The sequence below is a fragment of the Arvicola amphibius genome, chromosome X (genome assembly GCF_903992535.2).
Source record: "Arvicola amphibius chromosome X, mArvAmp1.2, whole genome shotgun sequence".
Lineage (NCBI taxonomy): Eukaryota > Metazoa > Chordata > Mammalia > Rodentia > Cricetidae > Arvicola > Arvicola amphibius.
The window spans coordinates 6403067-6415740 of record NC_052065.1 but is presented as its reverse complement, the minus strand read 5'-3'; the positions used below and the strand labels follow the sequence as shown (position 1 = coordinate 6415740).

The window sequence follows — 12674 nt, the reverse complement described above, 5'->3', positions numbered from 1 at the left end:
CTGGAAATGGAAAGTTATCCCAGAGAAAAAATTCTGCTAACCAAGGCTACTCTGTGGGGGTTGGGGTGGGGCGGGGAGGGGCAGGCTCTTGTCTTTGGATGGCTCCATCCTCTGGATTGTCAGCTTCTCCCCACATGCCTCTCCCAGGGAAGGACCTCAAACATAGCATGAGCTCCAGGTGGCAAATGGGACCAAGAGCAGTAGTCATTCTCTTAGGTTCTAAAGCTCCCTGCTAGATGAGCTACTCCAACCAGAGAACCATGAGCCAAGCCCATTCCTACCAGAAGAGGTTTCAGATGCCATGTCAAAGCAAGCATGTTTGAGTGGGCAAGGCCGAGGTCAGGGGGAGAAGCATCTCACAGAGAAGCAATAGACTCTCCCTGCTCATAGGTTTACATATGTGTGCATATGGGACAGAAGTCCACATCTGGTCTTTTCCTCCATCACTCCTCACTTTGAGACTGGGTTTCTCAGTGAACCTAGAGTTTACTGATTAGGCTAGACTGACTGGCCAGCAAGCTCTAGGAATCCTCCTGTCTCTACCTGACTCATAGTCCTAGAATTTACAGGTATGGCCTTCCATGCCTGGCTTTTTTTTTTTCTTGAGACAGGGTCTCACTGTGTAGCTATAACTGGCTTGGGACTGCTATGTAGACCAGGCTGGCCTTGAACTCACAGAGATCTGCTTGCTTCTGCCTCTCAAATTCTGAGATTAAAGACATGTCTACTGTACGTGCCTAGCTTTTCACATGGATTCTAGGAATGTAAACTCAAGTCCTTATGCTTGGACAGCAAGCACTTTAGTGACTGAGCCATCCCTACACAGTCCTCTGACAGGAGCTCTGACCCCTTCCCACAAAGCATGGTCTCCTCCTAGGAGCCAGAGCTATGCCTTACCTCAGCTGCATTTCAAAGTGTGTTCTTTTTCTGGAAAACTGTAGCCATAGCCATAGATAAAAGAGATGTGATGTAGTCTAGTCATTTGGGCTTCCTCTGTGTAAGGGAACCCTCACTACCCACACACATGCAGCCTTCTCCTTGCATTCATTTCCTGGTAACCACAGATGGACAGCTGGCTGAATGGGTTCTAGAATAGAGCTAATTGTGAAAGGAATGGCCCTAATTCCCTCAGGCCTATAGCTAAATACCCAAACCCCTTCCAGGCAAAAACAGTTCCAGGAGGGGGGAGCCTTGACTAGTCGGTTGGTGGGTTGTGGGTTGGTGGGTTGTTGGTTGGTGGGTTGGTTGGTAGGTTGTGGGTTGGTGGGTTGGTTGGTTGGTTGGTGGGTGGGTTGGTGGGTTGGTTGGTTGGTGGTTTGGTTGGTGGGTTGGTTGCTGTTTACAGCCTCTGGGCCCCATGCTACAGGCTCCCCACTGCTTTATTCATGCCTGCCTGCTTGTCTCCAGTCCACTTTAGTCAGGATTTAATGAAAGTTTTAAGGGCAAGCCTTCAGCATTCTTGTGAGGCTTTGCAAAATCGTATGCTCCTGTTCTGAATGTGGTAAGAGCCAAAAAGAATTTCTAAATTATTAGAGCTGCTTTGTGTTCCTCTGGGTCTGCACCTTTGACAGTGTCACTTAGACAAAAAGAAGGAGAGAGGGAGTGAGCGAAAGCAGCAAATTACCCCTGCTATTTAGGTTTATGTAAGAAGTGGTTTGAGGGATATTTTCTTTGTTCTTATTTTCTTTGGCCGAGTTCAGGAAATGCTCATTTTTTTTCCTTCCATTGAAACTCCAAACTATATCTTTTTAAAAGTGAAATATTCTCTACCCAAATCTACATTTTAAAGTACTTAGAAGATAGAGCCCTATTCATCACAGTGACTTGTCAGGTGCCCTCCCTCCCCCACCATGCTCTTCCCACTGTGGCAGGACTGAGCTGAAATGAATGGGTATCAGGCACACTTGCTGGCACACTCAAGCAGCTCCATCCGGATGGCAATTCGGACATGCCAGCCCAGAGGGATCAGTCGGATGAAGCGGGAAATGATGGGGGGCCTCAGTAAATTCTGCACTGTAGAACTCCGGTCTGAATTTCCATAGAAGACCTAAACAGAGGGAAGAGGAAATCTGGTCATATAATATCCACACACAAATGGTGTGTGTGTGTGTGTGTGTGTGTGTGTGTGTGTGTGTGCATGAGTGTGTGCATATGTGCCACAGTATTGTGTAGAAGTCAGAACAGTACTTTCGGGAGTCCAATCAGTTCTCTCCTGTCTTGAACTGAGGTTGCCATGCTTGGTGACAAGTACGTTCATCTGCTCAGCCATCTCACTGGCCCTAGCCTCATTTTGGACAAAAGAGAATCTTAGAAAGTGGCTTAACTACAGAAAACTTGCAGCACCCCATAAAAATCTGGCTGGATGATTGCAAACAGCTACATGCTCTGGGGCCATATCCAAAATGGTAGCCAATAGCCATGTGTGCCCAGGTAAATTTATATGAAGTGAAAGTACATGGAAATTTAGTTTCTTGCCTGTGTGCGTGTGCACGTGCGTGCACACACACACACGCAGTAGGATGCCAAGGCCTTGTATGTGCCAAAAAAGCACTCTCCCACGGTACCACATGCCCAGCCCACATCAGCTACATTTAAAGTGGTCAGCAGCTGCACATGACCCGTAGACCGCATGGCGGCCAGTACAGATATGAGTATTTTTGTCATTACAGTGTCCGATTGGATGGTTGCTAAAATATGCATCTTGTCTCTTCATAAATTTTCCATTTTAATCCTTTGCCCTTTGACAAAAAAAAATTTTTTTTGAAAGGGTTCATCCCGAAGATGCCCAGGATGCACTCAAGTCAAACCTGCACCTGAAGTTGGAAGGCAAAGCTTAAATGTGTGTTTCTACTGTGTTCCAAGTGACAAGTGCCTTTTAGACTTGGAAGAATATTTTTTACAAACAGACTAAACTAGAGGGAAAATTCTGGAAAGGAGAAGGTGGTGTTGACATAGAGATAAAAGGTTTGCTTAATGTTTTTCAGGAAGCAACATAAAATGTTGCAGGTGCTTGACGCTATTTCTGAATTCTTCATACTTTTTCTAGGGTCATGGTGTTCTGCTCCATGACATAAGAGCATTTCATTTCCTCCTTTAACTTTCTCTTTAAAATATTTAACTGCTGCACTTAGCTTTATCTAGCCACAAAATAGGCGGCCCTTGTTTGCGGTGATCATGCCTTTCTTCCTAGCAAGAAGGCCTGAGCTGCCTTCTCTTTAAGCTGTTTGTCCTTCAGCATATTCGAGTCAGAAGAAAGTGAAGAGGGAGTTGATGGGATATGGCCTGAGACTTCGTGAATGGAGTGGAGCCCATGGCTTACAAAAGAATTCTAATGTTAACTCGTAAGGCCAGAGTATGAAAAGAGGAGGTGCTGGGGGTGTGGCCCAATTGGTAGTGTGCTTGACTAACAAGCACAAAATGCTGGGGTCTGATCCCCAGCACCACATAAACTGTCCATGGTACACAGCTACAATCCCAGCCCTCAGGAGGTGGATAGCATCAGGAGGAGCACAAGTCCAAGGTTATCGTCCACCATATGCAAATTAGAGACCAGCGTGGGATGCCTGAAACCTTGTAGCGTGGGATGCCTGAAACCTGTCTCAAAAAAAAAAAAGCATCAAAATGGTTTTTCCCACTGTGTCAGACTCCTCTGAACTTCAACCTGTGTTTGTCTTACTGTGCAAACTGCCACCAGGTGGGCTATAAGGCCTTCTGATTATCAGTCACACATATCTACACAATCCGATTAAATGTCAAAAATAGTCTGAGGAGAACTGGAAGCGGTGGCACATGCCTATAATCCCAGCATTCAGGAGAGTGAGGCGAGAGGATCAGGACCAGCCTGGGCTGCACATTGAGATGGCAGAAGCGAGATCGGAAAAAGCCTGAAGAATTCCTTACTGTTGGGAAAAAAAAAAAATGGGTTAGCATTCCCATTTCCAAACAGCTAGTGAGGTTTTGTTTTGTATTTTAATTGCAAAGACAACCAGGTGTTTAATGTGGTGTGAAGATCTAGAACTCAACCTGCAAGGATTAATAGATTAAGTGTGTCTGTACTGACACCATCTTTTAAATAGTCATTTAGGCGATTAATATTAGTTCATCTTAATATTAGCAACTGCTAATATTTTCAACCTTGTTTTTAGTATTGCCTTTACTGTTATGTGTATTCATGCATGCCTGTGTGTGGCTATGTGCCAGGGAGTGCAGTTGTCCTTGGAAACCAGAAGCACCTCATCCCCTGGATCTGGGATTACAGAACATTATGATCCGGGTGCTAGGAGCTGGACTCTGCTTCTCTGCAAGAGTAATATGTGTTCTTAACCACTGAGCCATCTCTTGAGCCTCAAAGTGGCTAACCTGCTAGGCTTCCTTTGCAGCTGTCAGTCTCGGTCAATAGTAAGAAGAGGCCATAACTGTGCAAATGAGTGCTAGCAAGTTAAGTCAGGCCCATGAAACCCCACAGTCAATGATCCAGTGAGTTTGGAACAGTCCAGATAGCCAGGGTAGTGTTTTTGAGTGATTATAGGCTGTTACTGAGAACTAGAAAACTACCTCTTTGGCACAAAAGTGCAGCATTCACTTACAAACTGCTAGTGGCCCGGGGTACGTCTGGGAAAGAGAGCAGATCATACAGTAGATGGAACACAAATGACCCGACATGCAGAGGGGTCAGTGTTAGGACACACACATGGACAGCAGGCTGGGGCAAGTCTCAAGGGATATGAGCTGGAGGTGACTTGGAATGAGTCCCACTTACCCGATTGTTTCCAGTCTGGTCCTTATAGTAAATCCAGTTCAGGCGTTCATCGGTCCTGTATTGCACACTGTACTTTGTCATCCACTCGTCTATGTCACAGCGTCCCTGGGTAAGGATACCTGAAATCACCTTGATCTCCTTCAAATCTATCTGGAGCCACTGGCTGCTGTCCTGATACTTGGAAAGCCAAGCGCACCTGCCAGGAACACACCAAATTACCAGGAGCCATCCTCTATAAATCTCTACAAAAAGCCAGCAGGTTCGGGAGGCAGAGGCAGGCGGATCTCTGTGAGTTCGAGGCCAGCCTGGTCTACAAGAGCTAGTTCCAGGACAGGCTCTAGAAACTACAGGGAAACCCTGTCTCGAAAACCAAAAAAAAAAAAAAAAAGCCAGCAGGTGACAGATTTTTGAGGGACTCCTAGCACCAAGGGGCATCATCCCAACTCAGGGATCCTCGGGGTCTTTCCTTAGGAAAGACTTCCTTGAGATCTTTAGCTGACGAGGTCTTCCTTTCTTTCCCCATTTCCCCAGCAGTGTTCATCCCTTGAGCTGGATGGATGTGCAGGGCTGCACTTCCAGTCTGTCTCCCCCTCGTCACTGTGTGTCACCAATGCCAAGGAACTCACCAATGCCACCATTGTACTTGCAGTCCTTGGCATCCTTGGCACAACAAGGCACTCAGTTGGGGTTGGTTGAATAAGTGCTTTATGTGCCATCCGTTTGTGAGATGGACCTAAGTTTTCAAAGCACATATTTTTATTTTTTTTTTAAAGTATGACTCCACCTGGGCTGCGTGCCCTACTTACCCGAAGCCTTGACTGTTGAGCCGGGCCTTGTTTGCTGTCCATGAGGAGTACCAGCCAACATACTGCTCCGGGCTGGAGCAGGTGATCTGATCTGGTGTGACCTCTCCTGACTCGAAACCCAGGGGTTTGTGATAGGGGCATTCTGAGGAGGAAAAAAAACCAACACACTCTTAAACCCCCACCACTCTAACCAGAGTGGCGGCATGTGTATATGTGGACTTCCAGCTTCTCTGGGCCACCCTGAGAAAGTTTTGAGATCCCATCTCAAAACTCAAATGCAGGAATGAACCCCTTATCCCAGAACTCCGACAGGAAATGGCTTTAAAGAACAAAGCAGGAACACTGGCACTTTGCAAGTGGAGGACATTTCATGTCTCAGCATGGTACTAGATGCAGCGAGCTGGCCCTCCTCCTATTAAGTGCACACATGGGATGACGGTGAACCAAAGTAAATGCTTTGCCATAGAGACATTCACTCAACATCCATAAAAGCGGGTTCTATGGCAACCCCGTGGGGGGTGTGTGAGAAATGCATTGCCTCCCTCATCCGTTTAGAGACCTAAATGCCAAGAGGTGCTCAGCAAAATAGCATATTGAAATGCCAGGCGGCCAGCTTTCGTTCCCTCATTATCACAGGTTGAACTGTGCTGCATACGAACATTAGGGTCTCTAATTGTTCTTGAGCAGCAGATGAAGCCAATTATAGGCAGAAAACAATAGTGAGCAACAGAAATGGCAATTACATACTGAGACTGACTTCCTGCTTGGGAATTGTCATTTTCTCCATGTCTGAAGAAAAAGAAAGGAAGACTATGAATAGGCAACAGCTGAAGGGGACTACTTCCTTTCAGATGGGGACAGCCAAAGTGGTCTTTAGGGGCTAGTTGACTGCTGCTCCCTTCCCTTTGTAAGGAAGTCCTCACATTAAAACCAGCCTTGGGTTACCTTGCCAATTGATAACGGAGCATCTGTTCTCCCTTTTGTTTTGACAAAAACGAAGCGGTTTTATTAAGGGCAGCGATATCACTTGCTTTATTTATTTATAAGTAAATAAATAAATGAAACACATACACAATTTTAAAACCTTTCCCAGGGTTTCTCAAAGTTGGAAGTGACTCTGTGGCATAACGTCAGACAGAGGACATACAAGAGAATGTCTGTAAGAGTTATCTAGTCCAGTTTTCTCTTTGTTCCCTCTTTGTTCCTGCTGCTGAGATAGCAGGAAGTTGTGATAACTGGGGCAACTACAGGTCACTTGCACTCTGCGGGGACTTTCAGGATCCTTAGCCTGCTATCCTTAGGTAACTCTCTAACCCCTAGTCCTTTTCCTGCACGTCTGTGCAAAAGTAATTCGATAAGCCACTTACGTAGGCAACCTCTTACTTGAATCCTAATCCAGCTCCTCACTGAAATGCTATAGAAAACAAAAGATAACCTTAGATACATCTATTCACCTCCATTCGCTTAGTTTCCTACCTGAGAACGATACATTCCAAATAAGGCAAAGGAAATTATGTTCTCCATTTGTAAATATAAGTTCAAGCAAAAGATGTGTATATGCTGTGGGATCGTCACCTGGAACGTTAACTAACGGGATGTTTGAATCTTCTTTGTAGACACCTCTCCAAATTCAGTAAAAGCAGCCTGGGGCTGTAGATCAATGGTAGTGTTTTTGTAGCGTGCACAAGGTCCAACATACACACACACACACACACTTAAACACACACACAAACACACACACACACACACACACACACACACCACCTTCAGAAATGGCCATGCCTTGCCCCGAGGTGCCATAGACAGAATAGCTGCAGGCTTCAGGCTAGAATGGTTCAGCTTCTTTTCTACCTGTACGTACATCTCAGCAGGGGCCGGGACTAAGGGGACAGCATTCGTAGTTTATCAAGTGCTCAAGGCCTTGGAGTCTATTAGAATTACGCCAGCTTTCAGGAGAGAGGATCGGTGCTTTAGGAGCCACTCAATCACACCTGATGTGGCCAAATCATTAGGGGAGCTTGTTAGGAATTCAGTGGCTGGGACTCCACTCCCCGAGTGGAGTATTTTTAACAAGCATACTTGGAGAGTGCATTTTAAAAGCTTTGGCCTGCCAGAGAAGACATTCTGTGGGCTGGTGGATTGAGAGAGCCAAACACCCAGCCCCCAACATCCCTCCAACCTACAAGACAGAGTCTTGCAGAAGGTGGGAAAAGATCCCAATGGCAGAAAACAGGGTTTTAATGGGCCTTCACCTGTCACTTAACCTGTTTGGTTTGGCTTGGCAGGGGACAAGGTCTCATGTAGCCCAGGCTGGCCTCAAACTCACTATGAACACTTGCTATAGAGTTAAGTCTGGCCTTGATTTCCCTGCATTCACCTCCCAAGTGCTGAGATTATAGGTGTACGCCCACCTGTCTCCTCGGGTTCTTTAATTTCTCAGATTTTTTTTTCCTTTGTTTACCATGAAGGCACTTTACCAAATTAACTACATTTCCAGCCTTACTCTGTCTGATTCTAACTGAATATCTCTAAGTCAATTCTGCTTCCAAAATCTAAGGACCAAATTCCTTTGCTTTCTGACCCTTTCTCTTCAGGGCCATGGGCTAGAAGGGAAGGAAACTTGGTCCCACTTTCCAGTCCCTGTTCGTGGCCGTTTGCTCTTTTCATTACCTTTCATGGACTCTGGTGCTTTGTTTCCCCATCGCCCATGTGGCAGGAGTAAGCTGTCATCCTACTTCCTGTCTGGGGCTCTGGGTCTTAGGCCTTGACACCTTCAAGCCACAAAGCAAAGACTGCACACAGAGCAGGAGGGATCAGTCTGAGCCACACCCTCGGGTCACCCAGGGAGCTTCAGGCATGCCAATGCTCTGCCACATTGCCATAGATTCTCTGCTGGAATTGCAGTGGAGTCAGGCCCCCAGAGCCACGGGCCGTTATAATGAGCAGTCAAGAATGGGGAGGCCTGTCCAGTGCCAGCAAACTTAGTTCTTAACTCCCTCTGAGCCTGTTTCCTCACCTATTTCCTCACCTTGTGAATGGGCACCATAGGAATAGTGCCTTGAGCCACGTGGAAAAAGAAAGTGAAATCATGCTTGGCAACTGTGTAGACTTTGAGTACAGAGCCTAGCTGAAAAGGAGCAGGCTGTAATACTGGTTGGTGGTGTCGGGTAAACTCGTGAAGCTCGATGGATTCTTTCTTGGTTTTGCATGTTTTTCTTTGGACTTACCATGGCAGAAATCCAGCCCCCCTGTGCTTGTCTTCCCCTCCACCTACCCAACTGTCAGCATCTTTCAGGATGAGGGACTTGAACGAGGAGGCAACAGCCACAGCTTAAGGCAAAAGGAACCTTGTGGAGGCCTGAATTCACTGAAGACACGATTCCACTGAGGAATGGGACCAAGAATGAGTTAGCCCTCTGGACACCCTCGGGAAACCATCTGGGGACTTAAAGGAAGTGTGGCCTAGAGAGAGGTTCCACCATAAGCAGCCATATACTTCCTGGGGAGCCCAGACCTCACCCCCGGGGCAGTTCTTGCAAGCTTCAAAGTCCTTGTCGACCCGACAAAGAACATTACCTTCCCAAGTTTCTGCCAGTGATTTTATTGTAAACAGCTACTACACTATCGAGTGTATGTGTTTGTGTGTGCACATGCACGTGTGTTGTACGCATGTGCGCCACAAGTGCACATGCTCATGTGGAGAGCAGAAGAGGATGCTGGGTGAATTCCTTTATCACTCTCTGCCTTAAGACAGGGTCTCTTCCCACATCGGAGCACTGGACTGAGCTCCCAAAGTCTAGGTGAAGAGTGGGGGAATGAGAATATGAACAAAGAGGTCAAGACCATGATGGGCACACCCACTGAAACAGCTTACCTGAGCTAATGGGAGCTCATCAACACTCCCCAGATTGAGAAGGAACTAGCACTGGACCAAACTAGTCCCTCTGAATGTAGGTGACCATTGTATGGCTGGGGCAGACTAAAGGGCCACTGACAGTGGCACTAGGATTTATCCCTACTGCTTGTACTGGCTTTTTGGGAACCTATTCTCTTTGGATAGATACCTTGCTCAGCCTAGATATAGTAAGGAGGGCCTTGGACCTTCCCCAAAGAAATGTACCTACCCTCTCTGACGAGTGGATCAGGGGTTGGAGTGGAGGAGAAAGTGCAGGGAATGGGAGGAGGGGAGGAAGTGGGAACTGGGATTGGTATGTATAATGAAAAAAGATTTAAAAAAAAAAAAAAAGACAGGAGTCTCTTACTGAACTGAAGCTCGGTGTTTTTTTTCTTGACTAGCTAGCTACCAAACTCCCATAATCCACCTGTCTCCATTCACCAATGCTGAGGTCACATACACTGTAATGCCTAGTTTGTTCTTGGTTTTGGATGTTGTTTTGATCAGGTTTCACCTAGTAGTGCTGGCTAGCCTGGAACTCACTATGTATACAAGGCTGGCCTCAAGCTCATAAACCTGCCTGCTTCTACCTCCTGGGTGCTGGAATTATAAGTGTGTGCCTCCACACCTTGTGATGCCTAGTTTTTGTTGTTGGTGGTGGGGTTTTATGTTTGTTTGTTTTTTTTTTCAAGACAGGGTTTCTCTGCCTAGCTTTGCCATCTGTTCTGGAACTCATTCTGTCATTCTGTAGACCAGGCTGGCCTCGAACTTACAGAGATCCACCTGCTTCTGCCTCCCGAGTGCTGAGATGAAAGGCTTGCAACACAGTTTTTAATGAGGGTGTTGGGAATTGAACCTCGGGTCCTCAAGCTTGCACAGAAAGCAGTCCATCTCAAGTCACCAGGCAGCCCTTATTACATATTTCCTGTAGTCATTTCATTCTTAAAGGAAAACCTTTCATTTTTTATGGCACAAGTGACCCTTGATGTGTAAAGGTACATGTGGAATGGGGTGCTAAGCTACTTAAGAGGGTAGCTTGCTTTATTCCGTCTGTATTTTGTGGGTCTGTATGAGGTCCAGTCTTGTTTATAAAGAATATTCAGGGCTAAAGTCAAAGTATGGATGTTGCTCAGTGGTTAAGTTCTCTTTAACATGTACAAAGTCTTGGTGTATAGTTCACTGATTACTTTGTGGTGTGAGGCTCCAGGATTAATCCCAAGCACCACAAAAGAGAACAAAAGTTAACCTAAAGAAACCCAAAGAAAACTAATCCAGCTGGAACCTGCCTACAACTGTCGCTCTCAGGATAATCAAGAGTCCAAGGCCCTCCTTAGCAACAGGAGACCCTGTTTTTTAAAAGGGAGGACGGGGAAGCTCAGGAACATTTCTGATAAGAAATTCCTGAGACTATGAATATTACTCTGTGTTTGTGTGTGTTAGAATTAAAAATACAAGATGATAATACAATGTAGGATAATAAAACAGAAAAATATTAATAAAAGATTATATGCATTTGCATAGCATATAAATCTGGAGCAAAAGTAAATTACTGAGGAACCACTGGATTATCTTTGTTTTTATTTTCGTTTTTTGTAGTGCTGAGGATTGAACCTGGGATTTCAGGCATGTGAAGCAAGTGCTCTACCACTCAACTATATCCCCAGTCGGAACCCCTGGATTGCTTAGGCTCTCTCATGCCCTGCCCTGCTATACCCCATCCTCGAGAGGCCAGGCCGATCTTAGCTCAGCTGGGGAAAAGGCAGAATTGGTATTTGTAACGGTTTTAGCTGCAGCTAAAGGTCCCTGGCCTTCTAGTCTGTGGGTGGAGCCTCTAGGCTTTAACCTGAGGAGCCCTGTGCACTCTCTGGAGCTCTGAGTGACAGCACCCATACTTCTGTGCTTTCTAGGATCCTCCCTCCTGAGGCAGGCCCTGATGGAAGCACTCAACATCAAGATCCAGACAGACGAAGTGGTATTCTTGGCATTCCACGAGAGACTGAAAGAAACAGCGACCAACGAGTGACTCCTGGAAGCTTGAGACTAGTCCTGCTGCCTTGAATCTTTTCCTTCACAGAATAGCCAGTTAACACAATGACGTGGGTTTTGTTCTTTCTTCCTGAAGGGATCCGTGGTGTTAGAAAAAAAAAAAAAAAGCTACAAAAAAAAACCACTTATGCCAAGATATAGTATCAGGTTAGAACCTCAAGTTCATGGCAACTCCATAAGGGACCAAATAGCCAAAGCAGGACCTTCTCAGCTCCTCAGGTGGTTGACTTAATAAAGGCAATCCCCATAAACAATCCCTATTCAATTTCTTTTCTGTTTTTCTTCTGTATTTTTAACATATTTACTTATTTGGGGAGGGGTTGAAGGGAGTGTGCCAGCGCACACACATGGAAATCAGTGTATATCTGGAGGTCAGAGGACAACTTGAAGCAGTCTCCCTCTCCCACTGTGTGAGTCCGGTCAGCAGGCACCTTGGCCTGCTGGCCCATGCCACGGGCCCTCTTCATTTATTTTCGACATAGTTTTTTATGTAATCCATGCTGGCTTCAAACTCCCTCTGTAGCACTGAGTACGGTATTGAAATAATGGTCCTCCTGCTTCTACCTCCAGGGTGCTAGGATCGTGAGCCCCAAAGGTCAAAACCAGGGCTTTGTATGTGCTAGACAGGCCCCCTGCCAACAGAGCTGCATCCCCAGCCCTCTGTCTACTTCCCAAGAAGTTTCTTTGGAATGAAATCCCAGTAGATCTCATATCCCTACGGGAAACGTTTTGGCTAACAAATGCTGGGCTCACAATGGCGAGGCTGGACACAATAAGAAAGAAATAGTGCTTACGGCAGCGTGGATGATGTTCAAGCCGACCAGATAGGAGAAGGAAGGGACAAGGCTCCGAGGAAAACAGCAGACCTAATCTTGGCAGGCTCCACCTGGCTTTCAACAAAGCCCCTTCCCCCTCAACAAGGCAGCTACTCACTTTCTCCGTGGTTACACCTTCATACATATTCCTGCCTCTAAGTGTAGCAGGTTGAATTGTGGAGAAAGACTGCTTCTAATAAAGCTTCCATTTTTGGCAACTTAGAAGTCTAGGCACTAGAGACAGCCCTTTGTCACCTCAGGAGATTGTGGAGGGTGGACTCATTTCCTGCTTTGCTTCCTCCCCCTTTAAAACCCTTGTGCTTGCTAGAAGAAACAGTGACCACCTGCACCCT

The 12674-nt window shown here is 46.2% G+C and overlaps 1 protein-coding gene across 1 annotated transcript in view; it reads left to right on the top strand.

Annotated features, from left to right (window-relative positions):
- Cdkl5 (cyclin dependent kinase like 5) overlaps window positions 1-11760 on the top strand; it is a 216334-nt gene extending 204574 nt beyond the window's left edge. Inside the window, exon 19 of the mRNA XM_038316663.1 lies at window positions 11368-11760. Within this exon, the coding sequence (XP_038172591.1) occupies window positions 11368-11483 (116 nt within the window). The 3' untranslated portion in view covers window positions 11484-11760. The remainder of the gene's footprint in view (window positions 1-11367) is intronic.
- The last annotated feature ends 914 nt before the right edge of the window (window positions 11761-12674 follow it).